This window comes from Athene cunicularia (genome assembly GCF_003259725.1).
Source record: "Athene cunicularia isolate RWA chromosome 11 unlocalized genomic scaffold, athCun1 chr11_part1, whole genome shotgun sequence".
Classification (NCBI taxonomy): Eukaryota; Metazoa; Chordata; class Aves; order Strigiformes; family Strigidae; genus Athene; species Athene cunicularia.
This window is the reverse complement of record NW_020799113.1, coordinates 8,576,694-8,597,154: the sequence shown is the minus strand read 5'-3', so window position 1 is coordinate 8,597,154 and position 20,461 is coordinate 8,576,694. Positions and strand designations below refer to the sequence as shown.

Sequence of the window (20,461 nt, the reverse complement as noted above, 5' to 3'; positions counted from 1 at the left end):
CTTCAGGCAAGTCAACTGAATTATTTTTACCACGCTTCATTAGAAAAAATGGGAAAGGAAAAGCTTAAGGATAACATTTAACAATTGCAGTGACTCTGTGAGAAGAATACAGATTTTTAATTTATCTTTTTGAATTTTTAATAACTGCAACTGAAAACTGACACCTTTGTTAAAATGCACACAATACAGAAATAAACTGCCACTTACTTATTGGTTTTGACGCTTTTTTGTTTACTTTTCTACAAAACAATCAATGCAATAAAAGCTCTTTAAATTGCTACAAGCTGTCTTTTCCAAGTGTACAACCATTCAAATTTTAATCTTCTTGATCACAACCAGTCAAAACAAGACCAAGATGTACAAAAGCTCACCTGCAGCTAAAAACCACAAAAGTGGTATTTTTCCTTTTTACCACTATTTTTATAATACATTTTATCATGTTTCTATGCAGTCTTGCAAAACTCCTTTACAAATACTTCAAGCTTTTGGAGGAGAATAAAAAAAGTTTCACCTATTTATTCCACCTGCTTTTAGTACTTGCAGCAATTAACACACTAAGGTGAACTGCAATTTAGAAACTACCCAGACTCACGTTCCTACTCCATCATTTACCAGCAGTTTCATTTTGTTCTCCTTTTACTAACCGTGTTAGGAATCTTTAAAATCAAATCTACTGCTCCTTTAATTAGTAATTTCCGGAGTTGTACTCCGCTTTCTATTTCACCTCTTAATGACTAACAGCAACAAAAGAACCTTGTCATAAAAGCAAATCTGATTAGCTTAACAAAAACTGAAATTTGACTTTAATACACCAAATAAGCACAACTGCAGAAGCTGTATATTGCAAGCAGGCCTTACAGTGTGCTTTTGAGGTCCATTTGAGCATTACCACAGAGGAGCAAGAGATCCAGCTGAGGTTGGCTGTTTGCTCTTACAGGGACCATAAGGAGAAGTGGAGCTTCTGCTGTATCTCCACAGAGAAGAGAAATAATGAAAAGAAAAACATAAGGTGGTCAAAGAGACTTGTTTAACATCTCCTGGCAGAGCTCAGTATGGAAACACATTTTTAACTTCTGGTCCAAGCCTTAGCCCCTGGATACGCTCATCCTTGTCCCAGCTGGTCGAGTTGGCGGTGCCTTCTGCTGGCAGCTTTCTTCTGTTATTAGATGAGCATTTATTATAATTCTGGTTTTCTGTCCTGTTCTGGTATGACAACTGTGGTACAAGGCAAGTCCATCTACTCTCACTAATGAATTACCTGTATTAACAGTATTAAACCCCCAAATGTTTTCATACTACAGGATGTATAGGGGAAAAAGCCTTCATAAGGCTACGCATTGTCAACTAGCACCTAGTGATGCTTTGATGCACTCGCACCCAGAAAACAGCAATCTTTAGTCTCAGAGAAAATCATACATTTAGGCCAATATGTAATTCCTTTACTAAGGATTCTCATGTGCAATAAATCCTTCAATAGGAAATACCACCAAACTTCACAAAAAAATTAATCTGGTACAGTCTCCTAGTTGAAGAAAGATAAAGTACACACTATTCTATAAATCACCTATTTTTATTCAGAATAAAGATAACTATATAAGCCATATACACATTGCGAGTTTGCTATCTACAGCTACCAAACTCTTACCTCTCTTTGAATTATCTTTGAATAAGAAGGAGGAGTAAACAAACAGAAAAGCAAACATCATCTTATCAACCTGATGAAATCCTAGTGGCTTCTCACACTCTCAAAAGTAAAATGCTATCTTTTTGCTCCACATTTGCCACTCTCCTAAAAACCCTGTTAACACGAGAAAACTCATTTTGGTTTTACAACTTCTTGATTACCTCTACATTGAATTCTTCCAATAACAGAGAGTTCATGTAAAATTTGTCTGTGTGGATTCTTTGTTGGCTAAAGATCACGTCTGTATTTTCTTGTGCTTGCTGTTGGGTGTAGTAGCCTTAAGCATTCCTCTTCCCTAACTCCTTTGGACTTCTGTATCTTTCAACAAAGTCTCTTCATAATCCTGCACTCTGACATAGAGCAGCATTTGCTTTCTCTAATCACTCTAAAAATCAAGATCTTTGAATGCGATTATAGGTACTGTTATTTATATTGCCTAGACTTCTATGACAAGAAGTCAGAACTATACATGAAATCCCCACTAAATCTTTGTGTGCTGCTGAGACATCTTCCTGCAATATGCCATTCACACTTGTATTTACTTATACTGAAATCTGGCATGTGCTGCTTGGTTCTTCTCATCTCAGTGGTCCTCACCACCATGCTACAAGAAACAACCCCGTGTTCACAGGACGTGGGTAACAAACCCTCAGGTAGGAGTGAAGTATCGTGGCTATGGCCAGACTCACCAGCGTTTTCCTTCTCACCTCCGCAGATATGAATGTTTAAGGGTTTAACAGTCCTCTGCCAGCCTCTTGCATGTAGATCAGCAGGGATAAATGGGGAATAAGAGGTATTGCCAAAAAAAAAAAAAAATGGGCAAAGTTCATGTGTCTTCTCTCCCTGAAACTGTGACTGTAGAATTGGGACTGCAAGAATCTTCAGAAGCTGCTCATAACCCCACAGGGCACTGCCACCCCAATGGCCTTTTGAGAGATGTTTTTCATACCTGTAACAACTCCGGAAGCTGCTAAAGCCTCTAAGACATTGTGCTCCGTCAGGGCTTATTTAAAGTGATTTTAAGTATTATATAGAGTAATATATGTATGTGTGTGTACAATCCCTGCAAACTGAAATACATGCAAATATTATTTCAAACATACGTAGAACCTGGCTAGAGTACTTAAACTACTTCTTTCACCCACACAGACTGTTGGATTATATCCCACCTTTCAGGTTTTCCATGATCAGTGTTTCTGGTAACTCCACCAGCAATGAAAATGCATTCTGGAGGCTAACTAGTGCTATTTAAAAAACTCCTGACAACTTCATTTCTTTCAGAATTTAACCATTCGGAAATCACTGTTTTTCAGCTCTTAAGAGGTCTTAAATTCTGCCTTCAATAATGGACTGTCATCACTATGCTTTCAGAAAGACAAAATGTTGAATAGGAACAAATGAAAGATCAGGCTGATAACAAGCAAAATTTTGAGCTCAAGTATTTTTAATTTCTAATACTTTTTTTTTTTTTTCCAGCTTCTCTACTTCATAAATAATTTTTTTAGCAAACTCCTTTCACCATTATTTTTTGAACTATCCTCTCTCAGGTTCAGTACTGCCTATTATAATCTGTCCACATTTCTATGAAACATATATCCCATATATTCCTAGTAGTGGGACACATACTTTTAAACACCTTTCCTTGTTATAAGACATTTCATGTGGCTGAAGAGAGACTAAAAAAGATTGGAAAGATATAAGTGAAGAGGGAGGGAAGGAGAAGGAAATAAAGATGATTGCAGACTTGCTCTCTGGTGCAATTTAAATAGCAAAAAGGGAAAGAAGAGTAAAAAATAAAATTAAAAAGAATAAATACCAGTTATTAGGCTGGTTCTTCTGAAATAGCATGTCTACAGACATTTCATAAATGGCTGCCAGCCAAGTATTTTTAAGCAATTTCAAAGAAAGAAGATACGAAAACAGAGATGGTAACAATGAAGCTGGAAATTTGAACTGATGTCTAATGCTATTATAAGTCTGGAAAGCAAGAGAAGCTCTAGTTGCAGCCATGATTCTTTGCTGATACATGTGTATGGGAGCCTCACCAGAGCTCTGCTTTCTGCTCCAAACTCCGTGTCAGCAATTGGAAACACAACTGCAGTTGGTACGGAGTTTTCAAGTTACCTTTTCTATACATTGTTTAGACAGAAAGCAGCATGCAACATTCATGTAAAAAGCCATGTTTTGAATTTTGAGCAACATACATTCAGCCCAGTGTGCAATATGATTGAACATGTATTTTTAGAGGAATATCTCGCAAGACAACAGTTTGAAGTATTGGTTTAATGAAATGTCATTCCTATCAACAGCCCTATTTTTTGGACAGTCACATCAGACCATTTTTCACAGCAAGAGGTAGCATGCGAATTTCAAGGCCAACATGTTTCTGCTCAACCTTTTGCATAAAATCAAGCCTGTATTGGAATAAAATACAGCTTTTTCCCCTCTCCCCTCCCAATTCTTAACAGCTTTCTTTTTTTATTATTCCTTAAAAATGTTCCTCAGCACAGATTGAAAGCTTATGTTGTTCACACTCAGACCAGCATTACCATGCAGAGTTTTAAAAGTATATCTCAGAGAGGCACACTTCTAGGGAGTTTAACAGATACTTTGTTGTAACAATACAAATCAGCAAGAATAGTGGCTTTAAAAACGTATTCTTGTTAGCAGTGTGCTGTGCGAACATTACTTTTATCAAAACCGTGTGCCAACTCACCCTACAAATAAATTGCAACCTCGTAAAATTGTCAAAATTACATCCCTTAGGAACAACTAAAGTTTGATTCACATGCACTTTCTGCATTGTAAAATATTTCATATTTTGTTTCTCCTATGTAAAGCGTAATAGGCTACATAATTTGATTTATACTTTGGGGATCCAGTACATCTATTAACTATGTAAAAGACAGCACACCAAATATTTCACAGTTTATGCTCCGAGTTTCAAATACTCCTCATACTGAAATAATGAATGGGTGCAGGCAAGAAAGCACTGGGGAAAAAAACAAAACCCCAACAACAAAAAAAGAATTGTCTGCTGACTATTGCCAGCCTAAATCATCACAGAGTAAAGCAGAAGCCAGACTGGGGAAACATTAAGAGCTGAGAGACAAAAAAACCCAAAGCTTCCTAATGAAGTAGTAGCTTTCTTGTATTGGGGTAGGGAAACAGACTCATTCATGCCTATATCACCATTTACACTGAAATTAATATTCCTGTGTGAACTGAGAAAAATTATTTTATTATTAATAAACCATAACGGATTAATTTGAAACATGAAGAGGAAATAACTGTAGATAGATTGTTACTATGAATGAAAACCTTACCTCAGTTAGCAAATTACTAATTTTGGAAATGAAGAGTATATATGCAAGTTAGTAGCCACTTTTCAAAAAAATCCCTCACATATCCTTGTTAAAAGTCACATCAAAAGATTCTGTCACATGCACTAAAACCCCCTGACATTATGTGCACGTTAATATAGGAACGATGACACGGACAGCAGTCTGTGCACACAGTGAGTTAAGCTTGTACTTTTGAACAATTCGTTCCATTTTTCAGATGATGAAAACACAAGTTTTCTGGATTTTAACAGTAAATAAATTGCTCTGAGTCGTGAAAACAACTGCTGTAACACACATATTAAAACTTTAAGATTGGAAAGATCAACCTTCATTATGTCCAAGTTTTACTCATGTACCAAAGAAAGCCTGTACATGTGAACAGTAAAACCCCCAGGTCCCCGAACAATAGTATTGCCCCCTGGCTATAAAAATGACAAACTCCATCCACAGTTGCAGTACACCCAAACTCTGTAACAGATTAGATTTTAAAATGAGCAATGCACTGAGGCTGCTCTTTCAACTCAAGCGTCAACTTCAAACAAATTAACAACTGAGCAGTCTCAACCAAATGGCGTCTTGACAATTACAAACTGCATTTCTAAATCCAAATTCCAGCGCAATAATCCTAAATTTTCTAAACTGTAGTGGTTTACTTGAGTAAAAAAAATACTGCTCCGTGTGGATCTGAAATATTCTGCAGGCTATCATATCCACTTCACCATCCAATTCTTTAATGAAAGACACACACTGGAGATAAAAGAAAAGGAGATCAGAGCAGGAATTTGATATACAAGAGCTGAAAGTTACATCACACATGCAATCCTTGTCAAATTCCTCCAACTACATCCATCTGCACAAAATCTATAGCTAAGATAAAAGTGAATATTCTCCAAGAACCAGCATGATGTGAACCATATCTCAGCTTGAATCTACAAAAAAAGTGACCAATAGTTGAGTTTTTTGCACACTATCATCCACTGTTAGCACACACTCTTGGAATTAGAGAAGACAAGTAAGCAGACAGTAACAACTAATTGCAGGGCCCTTCCCTTTCCCATGGAGGGTTCTTTTTTTTTTCTCTTCAAAGGTTTATAGATTGATTGTAAAGCCATGCTTTAAATCAAAAGTGAGCCACTACTCATTACCTAGTTAGAATTTCCTGGGCTCTTACTGTGAAGCTATTTCTCTGCTGTTTGATCTCAAGGCCACCGGCAATGTCTACAAGCACACTACCTACCATGGCAGCTGATACGCATTTTTTTCCCAGATCCCTTTTCAGCAGCTTGATGAATTTCCACCTGCTTCCAGTTCTAAAGAGAACGACCAAGATAAATGATTCATGGATTCAAAATACTTGTTCAGGTTGAAAAAAAAAAAAAAGAAAAATATACGTAAAACCAGCTAGGAGTGACTCAGAGTTAAAGAAAATTGAGTGCATGGTCTACAGGTGTAGACCAACATGCCCAGCTGTGACTGCCTATGTTCCATCTGAAAAATAAGGGTAGTAATGCTTTTTTTCCCCCAGAAAATCAAGATTTAAAACTACTGTTGCCACTGTAAAAGTTATCTCCCAGCAAGGAAAAATACATAAAAAGACACATCCTTCCTGCTCATCCCTATCAGTGTCTAAACTTCTTCCTGATGTATGAAAGATGGCATGGAGTTTTATTTTCTGCAGGTTTTTTAATCTCTGAAATACCAATAAAGATCAAGCATCTTCTTTCCAGTGTTGCTGGAGGGCACTGCTCAAACAATCCACTTTGCTTTTCCAGTCCTTCAGCAGGCAACAGCACTCAGTTCTTCACTAAGGTTCTTTTAAGATAAAAGCAAATACTTTAAGCCAAGTCTTCATCACTGCCAGCTTTGAGAAGCTCCGTGCCTCTTGTTTTAGTACAAACAGTGCATACAGCCACGAACGGCAGGTCCCCACCAGCAATCCAGCCAACTGTTGCACAAGCCCGAGCAGCTGGGGCTGGGCAGCAGCAGCCCCAGCTGGAAGCAAGAGAAGGTACCTGTAGGAGTCGGAGCGTATCGCTGGGGTCTGGGGACAGCGCTGTGAAGGGCACTGGATGCTCGCAGGGGGCTAACTGGCAGGTGTGGAAGCAGTGAAGGAAGATGAACGGCACCTGGTACTGATCTGGCACTTACATGGAGTGACAATGGTGACACTGGTGTCTTGCCATGATATGTAGCTCCAAGCTGGAAGCCTGGAGCCCCACAGCAGTTCAGGTGTTGAGGATCAACGCGAGGCCACCAGCAGACTGTCAAGATGAACTCGGTGCAGAGTGCTGGCTCATGGAGGAGCAGGATCCCATATCTGAACTGGTTCCACTAGCACCCTACACGTTCCCCACCCAGCCCCACCGACCACAGCCAAGGAATCTGGTACAGCACAAACCTGTAATACGCAACCTTTGTCTCACACATTCAGAAGTAAGCACCCGAACAGTCTCTACCTACACATGCTTATACACATTGATTTTTCCAATCTGTCTTTAAAGAACCAAAGCAGTGGCAAAGGGCATAGCCCTACCCTTCCTCTCTGCATCACTTCACCAAACAGGATGGAAAAGTGGAGCGAAATAAAATGTATAGAGTGAACCTTGAAGGAATTAATACACCTGGCAAACAGCAAAGTAATTTAGCTAAAAATAACACACAGGGATCATGCCTGCAGATGTAGGTACAGCCAGGATGCCTGCAGAGATGCAGTACATTTTGTGTAGAGCAAGTGGAACAATGTGCAGGAGGTTACGGAGCTCCATGTAAGATCTGGCCATCACACCTCCATAACATGGTACATAACCTCAGGACAGTGCATTTCCCCATATAATTTTGGAATAAACTTTTTGATGTTTGTAACAATATTTTGGAATAAAGTTTTGAATAGCTGAAGGCTTCACAAAATCTTTTAAGATTACTTCTTTATGCAATTATGCATGCTAAGCATAACTGAATCAAAATCTAACATAACCTTCCCCCCCAAAAAATCGTCAAATTTCACTGGAAGTTCTACACATTAGCTAAAAGATATCACTTGTGTCTGCCCACACAAATGAATCTACATCCTTTAGCAGCATGAGCCCAACAGAAAAACTTACCCATTTTTACTTGCAAGGTCCTCTCTTCAAAACCAGAAGCTCTTCGGTTAATGTTGCCTGAGACTATTTTGGGTATCATCAGTATTTCAAATTTAGAAAAGTACCAAATAATGTGATAAATACAAATCACTAACTGAGGAAAAAAAGGGGCACAAATGAAGGTGACCCTTCCTGTCCTAGGGTTGGTGTATTTGGGACTGATCTGTCTTTATGCCTCACTGCAGTATTATGGTGAAAGGTGCTTCTGCCCATCTCAGACTTCCAACTTCAGAGACAGGTAGCATAACATCCCTCTTAGCATCTCACAACTGCTTTCACTTTCTGTAAGCCTTTAAACATGATGCAAGTTCTATCCATTTCATCACAGTTTTATAACAGTTAATGACCAAAGTGATCAGCACTGAAGATGGTACAATGAGAAAATAGAGCGTGATGGGGTCAGGAAATCTGCTGGGCTTAGATCTGCTATTTCAAGTAATAGAAAAATATATTTTAATTTCTGCTAGGAATAATGCACATGCTTTGATTGATAGGACTTAAACAAACACCAGAATTAAGGAAGTGAAAATGCACATGTTGCATCTCTTCAAAAGGAAGCAGATTCCCCTAAAGGCAAGGATCAGCTCCTGCTACCCACTGCTTTCCACAGACTGATGGCTGGAAGATGAACATACTGCTCCTGTTCACCAAAACATTTCACTCATGCATACTGCGTATCAGATGCTAACCCATGTTCCTAAGCAACCCCACGCTCACTCCACATCCTCTCCCCTCTGACACTGGTAGACAAGAGGTTTTAATCATCAATTCACGCTGCACCCAACGTGCAAGAATCCCATTGTGAGAAGCTTGGGCACAGCACTGCATTAAGCAGTATCAGGCAGCTTCAGTCCCTGTTTTGTCTTCACCAAGGCATGCAGACTGTAAGTAAAAGACAGCATTGTTACCTTTGAGTTGTTTATAAAGACAAGTTTTTTAAAAAATCCCAGCTTAAACATAAAATGCTTGCCAATACAACCTAAAATTTTATATTCTTGCCAGCAGGTATGGAAACATTCTTTTAGAGGCACTGAGGGTTAAACTTTTTTCTGACATTTATAATATTCAGTGCTGGAAAAAAATCTCTGCAAAGAATAATTGCTCCCACAGGGACCAATCCATGGGTCACAGTTTTTTGCACTTGACGGCAACAGAGCCTTGAATGAGATTTTCTATAAAACCTAGACTTAAGCTTGCAGCATAATCACAACGTTTGCCCTCGCTCTAGAAGCTGAACTAAAGCACCACTTCTACAGTGTAATTATTCCACATATGTTCCAAAAACCCATGGGGAAATTTTATTATTCAGGAGAATAAATAGGGTAAAAATAAATGGTTTTTAATTTTAGCCAATTTTTACACTCCTTATGAATTTTCATTTTTCTTATGCAAGTTTAAGTCCATAGGAGAGAGGATTTGCCTTGAAGAAATAATTAAACTTTCATCTTCAGTTATGCATCTTAGCAAATACACAGCCACCCACATAGCACATAACACACAAGTGCTGTTCAGTGACACAGAATGCCAACATAATCACCAACGCTTCATAATCTTCCTTTCAGTTTCAAACTGAGTATTTGAAGTTTGAACTTCTGTTCAACAACACGGAGTAAGCAGAACCGCAGTAAGGGCTTAAGTTAGAAGGAGGCTGGAGTCCCAATATAGAGCTTCATTTGCCCTCAATGTTTTTTTGAATACTTGGAACTATTCTTAGAGAATAATGCAGTAATTTGTCATATGGGACATGTAAACCTACTAGATTAAGGATAGTAAAAGATTAGAACACTCAATTTATGAAGACAATATCTGAACCAGATTTAGTCAGCTACAGAAGTCAGAATTTTTCTGGGAAGGGAAGCTGAGGAAGCAGGACTCCACCCCACTCAGGAAGATGCAGGCACATTTTGTGACTAAGTCTACCCATGACAGCTTCTCCAATTCCTGGGAACACTTCCACACTCCTTTCTTAATGCAGGGACCAAACAAATTACTACACAGGTGCTCTGTAGGCAGGTCAAAAACTCTGCACATCCCCAAACTCATTTGCAAACAAGCCACACCCTGTTCACATGGACTGATCCATCCACTGGCCTCAAGCCACACACCATCTCTGCAAGTGCTGGTCCTTTCTCCTGGAGCTCAGGCTGTTTTCCAGCACCTGAGATGGCTGAAGAGAAGGGCAGAAATACCACACACCAACAGTGGAAATCAGAGGTTAATGCAGACAGATGGGCTGAAATATAAAATCAGATTAATTTTTGATGCTTATTCTAAACTAAAGTAGGGACCCAGAGAGCAGTAGTTTAGCAGCCTTCCTAAAGATGCCAAATCTAGCTCCAAGGGCCTATTGTAGGTGGTAAAATCACTACGCTCATCCCAAGTGCTAGAACCAATATGAAAATGAAACAAATACAGAAAACTACCAGAAACAAATTACAACACCCGTTCAGGACCTCTTTCAAGTAACAGAGATCTCCTTGCTCCACCGGCCTCAAATAACAAACATGCTCACCTCACCCTAACAAATCCTAGATCCCCTAGGAAGGTGTTACGGACACAAGCCTCTTTGATCTGCAACAGCCACAGAAACAGCACTGGCCAGGACCTGCCTCAGTTGAATGGCTTCTTGCGATACGATACCAACTTCCTCCTCACAAAGAATTTCTGATGAAGTAGACATGACTCCTCCCTCAACACAAACATCTCTGAAATCTTCCCAGATCTTGCAGGGTTGGGAAGCCAACTCCTGAATGCTGTTGCCATTTCCAACTCAAACACCGCCTTAGTCACAGACATGATCTTCTCCTCCTTCAAGCACACAATGAATAAAAAAAAAAAAAATGATCCTGGAGAGCTGACCCACTTTAATGTATTACACCCACTGTCAAACGTGCCATTACAGAGGAAACGTAGAGAGGCAAAAGGCTATTTATAAATCACATCTAACATCCTCAACTTCACACAATCCTAACATTTGCAATTTATATGAACACCTTGCACCCAAACAACCTCTCACAATTTTTACAAATTATCTGCTAACCAGAGATGTGAGAAAGCCTGTCCAACTCTTCCATTCCATGCTGACCAAGAGGATGTAGCAGGTTCATTTTGAAATAAGAAAGAGCAGAAATCCAGTCCAATACTCATGAAAGATACAGCACTTTACAAGAAGATTGTACCAAGTGAGAAGTGATGGCAACTGTACCTTACACCAACAGATTAACTTGTGGAGCCTTCAAATATCATATATCTCATTGGTTCTTTGAAATATAAAGGTTTCAGTAGATGAATCGGAAGACACAGAGTCAGTTGTCAGCAAAGCTCTTCATACCCCTTACTTCCTAAGACTGCCTCAAGGCTCAATTTGATCTACTCAGGAAAAGCTGTTGAAAGCAAAATCCAAGTAACCCAGAAATAATGTTGGGTTTTGAGGAATTCTCAATAGGGACAAATTCCTTTTAGCAGAAACATTACCTCTACTGTCTAATATGATTCAGGTTTCTCCCCAATCCTAAATTTCACTTAAGAGTTCATTTTCCATCACTTTTGCCTGGTGATTCAACTCTATTCCGCCCTGCTATACAACTCAGCTGTAGTTACACACGCCATCTTCAGCGCTGCCTGGACAGCAGAAATGCAGCATGGTTAGGCATGAAGACTTCAGCGTTAAGCAAACTCCAGTACTCTTGCATCTCTCACTACAGGCAACCACCTGCAGCTTTGCCTTTTGCTGCCTTCTTGCCAGTAGCAAGGAAGAGGATCTGCTCATTTTCTTTTCATCTGTGTAAAATGGTTTTGATTTTCAGAAGGTCGGTATGTGATATAATGTTATTAATGGACAGTCTTGGTATTCTACCCATTTCCTTCAAGTTGGGCTTCTAGTATCTGAGCATGACCATGTAGCAGTTCTGGCTATCAAAAGATGAGGGCCAAGAAACACAAAATTCTGATCTCTGCTTCAACAGTAATTAGCAAAAATTATTGAACTAAAGCTCACAATGAAGATAAAGCCTCACATATGGTAGAATCTTTACTTTGGACTTGCCTGAACAAGCATGAACAAAATCCACAGGCAAATAGTAATCAGTTCAGCCTGCTGTCTTTTACAATGAGTTCCATTTCACATATCTCTAATCTTAGCTTGTCATTAGTAATGCTAATTAGTTCACTATCTCAGTGCAACGCTAGATTCAGTAAAAACTGAGATTACTGCTAATTTGAGAAGAAACCTTGTTCTTTCCTTAAAATAAATAACGGTAATAGTCACTGTACAGAATACCCACAGAAGCTAATATTGCTTGTAATTTTCAATCAGATCTAAAATTCAAATAAAAATTGTGACAACCTTTTGATTTCCAAAAAGATAATAAAGGATAATTACGAATTATCGCAGCACTAACTAGATTAACAAGCTTGTAAGGACATACAATGACACAGCATCTAAAGTTGGGTGCTATCTTGCTATGCGAGCAAGCCCAGTTCTGTACACCCGCACGCTGAGCACATCCTTTCACAGCTCTCCTTCTGAAGGGAACCATTTTCTAATGCCAGCATGGTAATTGTTCTTTAGTATCTGTGGGCTGATAGAGGGTTTCATTTTAAAGTTCTCACATGGTCTGATTCCACAGTTTTTTGTAGAAGATAAAACCCAATTATGTGGGACTTCAATCACAAGTCACAAAAGAGACCTGTGCAATTAAACAGCACTCTTCTACACAAAGAGCTAATTAAAGTGACATCCAGGAGGTGAACCAAGCTGTCCTCTGCTGAAAAGTGAGAGCATACAAGCTTGTCACAGGACCTCCTGCAAAGGGAAAATGCTGAGAGGTTACTGGGAATATACTGGCGCTGCTCTGCTCCCCCCCAGGAGCCCATGGAGTCCACCAGCAACCATGACTACACAGACCAGCAGTTTAGCCAACTGAGGTGTCAGAGGTTCCAGTGCCCCACACTCCCCTCCTCAGGAGATTTCTGCCCCACCCCCTCGCCATTTCTCCTCTCACGTGGGGAGAGAGGGAGATCAGGGTGACTGGAAATGGTACATGCTTGCCGGGGCTGGGGCAGCTGGAACCTCTCAAAGTGGATTTACCACAGAGATGCCTTTCTCCTTAAGCGGACACGGTGCTGAGACAGGAGGTCTCCACGTTCAGGAGGTAACCCTCACCCCCATTTCTGCTGAGTCGAGTGCGTGTACACATGCATTTCTGCCACCATGCGTCACAAAGAGGAACAATGCTCAGGGGTTTTCTGAATCAGTTTTAAAATTCATATTTATTTTAAGACTATTTACAACTTTCAGCTGCATTAGGAAATCAGTGGAGACAGCCTAATTCAAAACATCAAAGGACTAGTGGTACCTGAGGGAAGGTAGGCAGAAGGGCAAGGCTCCAGGAAGCGTGTCTCTGAATCCAGCTGCTCTTCTTAGCAAAGACACTGTATCTGACTTCCCTCTGGGCGCTGGACACCCCAGATTCGGTGGCTTGCCCAACCTAAGCCATCAGCAGCTACCCGACGTGTGCTGTCAGAGCTGCGCTAAGCTCCTACCTGGCCCTGGACCACTGTAGGTCATTTTGTACCACGAAGTTCTGGGTGACCCCTAGCTGCTGTCTCCCACCAGGAGCTCCCCCTGGCAGGAGTACGAAATCACCACCTCAGCCAGCCACTCCCCTGCCAGTCCCAGTACCATCTCTGTTGAACAGAAGCTCTTGGGCTGCTGTGCAGTGCAGACATTTTGCTAAAACCAGAAATTGCTGCTGATCCATTTCTTCCTTCAACCCTTCTACTAGAACTAGATACAAAGGCAAATAAATAATATTGGGTACAGGATTGTCTTAATACCAAAACACCACCCAGACAGCAGGCAGACACATACACCAGTCCTATCACACAAGCGTGCAGAAACAAAGGAAAAACAAGTGGATTTGTTTTACAAAACATGAGGAAAAGCCACCTTCTTTCTCCTCTTTCAGATGTTTTTCATGTATTTTAACGTTTTAAATCCAGCCTTTTGATTGCAGTAACCTACATTTAAAAACCCATCACCTCTAACTGTGAGTCAGCTTTGAGAATCAAGGCAGTCAAGCCATTTTCAGGTTACACACTAGCAGCCTTTTAAAAAAAAAGTTAAAGGAGAAGAAAAATCACATTTCCGTAACTGAGCAGACTGACGTGCTGCTTGAGATTAATGGAGTGCTTGTCTCTTGTTTAATAAAAATAAATCCGATATACAAATACCAGTGAGGGCTATGGCATAACTCAACACCATTTCCATGCCAAAAAGCAACTGTGAAGAATTCACCTGTGTATTTTTGTCAGCTGCAATGGGCATTCTTGTTTACTATCCACACACACTTACACAAAGGACTTACAAAGGCTATGCTTGAGCTGAAATTCTAAATACAGAAACTGGATCATGAAAATACTAGAAATATTTTTAAAGATTATTTGCTGCAAAAGTCAGTGACGTTCTCAAGTACATTCAAAGAGCAAAATCTATCAGGAGATGGTAAGTGGCAAATCCTGATTAGATAAAATAATCAGCATTTCACTGAAAGGAAATACCCAAAGGAAAATAAAATTATTCTGGCTATTTTCTTTTCTAGTGAAATAACATATATGTTTTATTTTCAGTTTATTCCACTGGAGCAGGGGAGAGAGAGATAAACGAAAGATGAGAGCCATAATCCATGAGAGCACTCTCAGACTTCCACAGATAGTGAAATTTAACATTGACAGATATGACAGCAACTCATTTCAGAGTCTAAGCTCTGCTTTGGAATCAGGGATGGCACTAAAAAGAATGGGGATAAAGAACTTGTATCAGCCTCAGCTGGTGAGAGAGGCAAGGTGTAAAAATAGTCTGTAAGCATCATAAACCAACAAGGAAAAAGCTGCCTTCTGTAGCTGCCTTCTTGCCATTTTATTCTTTAAACTGTTGCTGTTAATACTAAATTTAAACTCCACTCTGCTTAACTACTACAAAATCCCCACAATTATGCAGGGTTGTACAGACCTAAAAAAGATCCACTGCACAATATCCAGAGGGGGCATCTATACAGTTGGGCTATCAGCTCTTGTCCTGACTGGCACATGCTCTGAATGAACTCCAACTCCCCCCGCTACAACCGCACCTGGAGAACCAGCGTCACCGCCAGGAACCTCTCCAGCTCACTGGTGGTAACCGGCTGCTGCGAGATCGTATGGAACATATACTGCCCTCCGTCAGCTGGGCCAACCTTAGCATCAAAGTATTTAAAGCCATAAGAAGTAAATGCAGGCAAACCCTACAGAGAGGAAAGCGGACATGCAGAGAGGAAGTGGCTTCCGCTAGCAAGCCAACAATAAAACTAAAGGTGCCACCTTCTCACTTTGCCGCTATTGCTGACGAAAAGAACATGCAAGGACTGTGACCCGCGTGCATCGCACACCACCCTACCCACCCTTCACCCTAGCTCATTGCTCCTTTGTTTTAGAAGAGCCCACTCACAGGATGAGGATCCACGGTTTGGGAGCCCAAGTACTGGAATCACAGTTATTCTCATGGTAACGTTAAGGTGGCTCCTGTGTGCAGCAGCTGCAGAGGGTTCAGAGACAGTCAAATAATCTAGGGATATCTTGGACAAGGGAATGAGCATTTAGGCCTGGCTTAGTGCTGCCCAGCATCATCAAGGCAACGATGACTACATTATCACTGAATGAATTCAGGACTGTGCACACACTCCTATCACGGGGCCTTCAGTGCTGTTAAGAACGGGATAAAAAACCCCACAAAAACGGGCAGTGCATGCAATAGCTACGTGTCCAGTACTCTTCAGGTAGGAAATTGCTCTTCTGTTGCTACAGCATACACTTTCACACCATTCCCCAATCAAATCAATAATTCCAAAGAGTCATCCTGATCTTAAAATTGTTCTCTTCAATAAAAAATGGGAACAAATGAAAAAATGCACCAAGTATTCAAAACTTTATCTGGTAAATACTAGGCAGATGAATAGGCAACACTCTAGAAATCGATAAGAAGGTATCTCCAGTGCTCTAGGGTATCCTGAAACAGATGATTGCATGTCCTAATTAGTACTTTCAGTGTGTATGTATATATTTTTATATATATACACACAAAATATTTTGTTTATATACACACTTAAAACAACTTAGCTGAATTCAGATTTTTTTTCACATACTTCTCAAGCTGAAGATTTCTTTTATCATTTTGCTGTATTTTAACAATATATTCACTACAGAGCAGTTTCCTAATTAAAAGCCTTTAATTAAAGAAGATTAATTAAACATGAGATAAGCACAAATACTAAACAAACTGCTTCAGAGAAAATCCAGAATCTGACCTACCAAAATGACTTTACTTGCAATTACACATGCTGTGAATTACTGTTTGTAGATAATTGCTTTGGCTGTCTCCTTAAAGTCAGCCAACCACATATTAAAGTTAAATAACATCAAACCAAAAAAATAAGTCAGAGCTGACTGGACTTGCAGTTAAATGCATTATTTTTTTTTTAATATATAGCTCAGCATTAATGCAATGCTGGTTCAAAATAATTTACCAGTGGACCTTAATCATAAAGAATACTTCCAGCATATTTCTGAAGCTAGCTTTCAACCCTCAGAATAAAAGGTACTATCTTATCTAGAGATTTCATAATTTACCTAATTTCCTTCAAATTACTTCTCACAGAATAATCCCAGTCCTAGAAGTGTAACTAGCTTTGTATGTTGTTGACTCTTAAGGTACACTTCCTAGAGTTTTAACACGTTTTTGCTGTATGATACAGCAGAAGAAAAATGATTCATTTTTTGTAGGAAGGCGGCTTAACCAAATGAACAAAAAAAAGGCAACACTTAGGTCCCACATGTAGTAATGGAAAATCTTAATTGCTTTTGGGATCTCTGGCATTATTCTTTCTAGCAGACAAGGTCAGATCAGCTTTGTACCCAAAACCACACGTGCTATATTCCACAACGTCAAAGAACAAAGTAAAGCAATATGAAATGGGGTTTACTGGCCACATTTCAAGAGGTATCTATATTTATTTCAAAAACTCACAATTTTACAGCCATCAGTGGGAACTGCAAATGCACCTGTGGAACAGGGTCATGCAATTCAGAAAACTTTGGCAAAGTGAGTGGAAATCCTAGAAACATCAGAAAATTTAAAATTTCGTTAGCTTTTAATTGATCTCTTAAATACAAATGTGAATACAAATCTATAGAGACCATGAATTCTGGTTCTCCGTACCCTCAGATTTCAGGTGTACCAAAGCTGCCAAACACAAGCTATGTAGCCTGCTGACAAAAAAAATAAAATAAACCTCTACTATTTCAACAAAAATTGTCTATTTTTGGATGTTACCTATTTTTAGGTCTTTGAAAGTTCCCTTCTCAGACTACATTAAAGGGGGTTTATCTGCATACAGAGTAGATTTTCTAGACTGTTTTCTAACTTAATTTATAAACATTTCAACTACACATTTCTTGCCAGGAAAGTGTGGAAAGGACAGGTTTACATTTTTAGGACTCTTTTCCCCTAAGCAGTAAAGGGACAGAAACGGGAGCAGGGATGAATTCCACCAGCAACAGAAACCAAAGTTCTAATTACAGTCTCCAAGGCAGACGCTACAGAGGTAGTCTGCCAAGACCTCTTTCATTAGTGAAATAACCTGAAACTCTTTCAAGATGTGTAATCTATCAAGACATATGGAAGAACAGAAGGCAATTTTAAATAGGTTTAATAGACAGTTGCCTAATTTATTTTTTTTTTTTTTTAATTGAAGGACACAAATAATCTTTTTAAAAGGTTGTTGTGTATGGAAGAAGCTAGCCAGAGAAGAATGAAAGTCCTGGAGTGAAAATGCAATATACCTCATAAATATATATGTATTTGTTGCACGACATTTAAACTAAACTGCCAGGATCATGACACTTAAAAGCACTCGAGAACAAACTGCTCTATGGAAATTTATGATTACTATTGACTTCCAGAGCCAAAATTTCACTATCAGCATATACTGCATGGGCAGTGAGTAAAATGAATGCAAACACAAGACTCATTAATGAAGTTAAGGGGGGCATGTACACCACACCTCTGTTACCTGGTGGTATATGCAACTGCAATTTGAAGCACAGTCAAATTATAGGCATGAGCCTATAGAGTCTGTAGAAACTTAAAGGGCTTAAATGTAACATTAGCTTTTCCATATTGCTTATGTTCTAAGGGCATTATTTCTCTTTTGAGCTACCTTGAAATCATGATTACAAATACTGAGGTCACTTATATTTTCCCCTCACTGGGTGCCAAATTAACCTGCTTACTAACATTTGAAAAATTGCTGTTAAGAAACAACAATAACTGAGTAATTTCTGACTGCAATTTTCATTTCTTCATTATGCAAATACTTTGAAAATGGAAAATACTGTATGCGAGCTAAAAATAAATGGACTTGGTGATCAAAATCATGCTTTACAACATAGGCTGCTGCTGATCTAATGTAAATATTGATTTAAAAGAAGCAGTAATGTTTTCCTTGTATCTAGACACATCACTGCTGTATCAGCTAGGAGCAGCCAATCCTTCCTATAGATGCATGTACAGCATGTTTTCTTCAACGTAAGAGATATATGCCGTATTCTTATTGACTTCTTAACAGCTGTAGTAACATCCATTACACTTGTGAGATGAGCTCCTTGTACTGGCTAAGTACAGGTAATTCCGACTTGCAATTGCAGGCAAAATGTAATTGAACACAGCCTTTTATAAGGTTCTTAAACATTCATACATGCAGTGTTCTAAGCATAACAAGCATAAGAGCCATGTTTATCCATAAACACCATTTTATTGGATGGCTTCAAAGAATAATAACAGCTATTTTGTAAAGTTTCTGTAAATTACTAGAACTCCAGGAAGAGAATTATGCTACACTAAACCACCACCAAAAAAACCAATCAACCATCATCAAATGCATGTTTGAAACTGATGAAGTACCACCTCAAAATAATAAAATGCTTACAACAGCAATGAGCTCTCAGTCTCAATTGAATCAGTGCTACTGCTTTGCCTCAGCTATTGCTTCTACCCCTACTACAGAGAGACTTTCTCCTTTTTATTACAATTATTGAAAGAACTCTTACCTCTCCATCTCGTATTCTTTCATACCAGCTTTTACTGCCTTCATTACCTGTAAGATACATATTAACATGGGACATTCATAGCAGGAGGGAATCTCATATTTATAAATTGATGATTTATGACTGAGTATCTCCAGAGGAACCTATATTACAAAAATATCATCTGTACTTCATTTAAATTTACATCAGTAGATGCATTTTAAAACTACATTAGAAATCAAATTCATTTTAATCTTTATAAATGCCTGCAGTCTCCGGCAATAAAGTAAGTTTAATTGTCAAACTACTATATCCTAATGAAGTGCAGCTCATCAAAATACCAATGCTTAATTCTGAAAGCTCTGGTGAACCTGGCAGCAAGTCCTGATGTTTTACTTTTATGAAACTCTAGCAAAACACATGAACTGGAATATACTACAATGGAAGACTCTTTTATACTTTGCAACCTGAATCAACAGAAAACTACTACAGTTAACACTGCTTTACAACCCATAATTCTGATTTTTGTTCTCAGATTTGCTGAGAATGTACACCAGTTTTATTGCTTTGCTTGTTTCTGTATTATAAAGTTCTAGGCAGCTGCTCTACGGAACAAATTCTCTCAGATATGCTAAGACCATTCAAGGATGATGAAGGACCAAGGAGAATGAATGCAAATGACTATCCCCAGACTTTGCAGCTTCTTTACAATATTCACTTTAAAATATTTTTACACTTCACAGTTCAGAAATCTGAGGTACAGGAGCAAACAGTCAGTAACCTCAGCTACTTCTACCTATGCTCCCCCTGGTCATCATTCAGAACTCCTGGCATCACTGTATGGAGCACAGGATTGACATCCAAGTTAATTTTGTCATCAGTATCTGTAGAGCAATATGATTTCACTGGTACAGTGATAGGCTCAACCTGAGCAGCCCTGCTTAGAGCCTGGATTTGCCTTTGTTGCTATGTTAACAGAATAGCATCATGAAAACAGTGTACTGGGGGACACACCCATCTCTGAGGAGCAAAATAATCCTTGCCCTGTCCTCCGCTGTGCATGGAAACACTCCTTCAGTCTGTCAGGATCTGGAGAGAGTAACCTGCTAGTTAAACTTCAGAGCTGCACATGCTGATATGGGCCAGAAGAAGGGTCGTCTTGGTCCTTTTTCTCC

At 39.2% G+C, this 20,461-nt stretch overlaps 1 protein-coding gene across 1 annotated transcript in view; it reads right to left on the bottom strand.

Annotated features, from left to right (window-relative positions):
* Window positions 1–20,461, bottom strand: part of PEPD (peptidase D) — a 150,429-nt gene that overhangs the window by 78,443 nt on the left and 51,525 nt on the right. Inside the window, exon 10 of the mRNA XM_026856947.1 lies at window positions 19,311–19,357. Coding sequence (XP_026712748.1) covers window positions 19,311–19,357 — 47 coding nt within the window. The remainder of the gene's footprint in view (window positions 1–19,310; window positions 19,358–20,461) is intronic.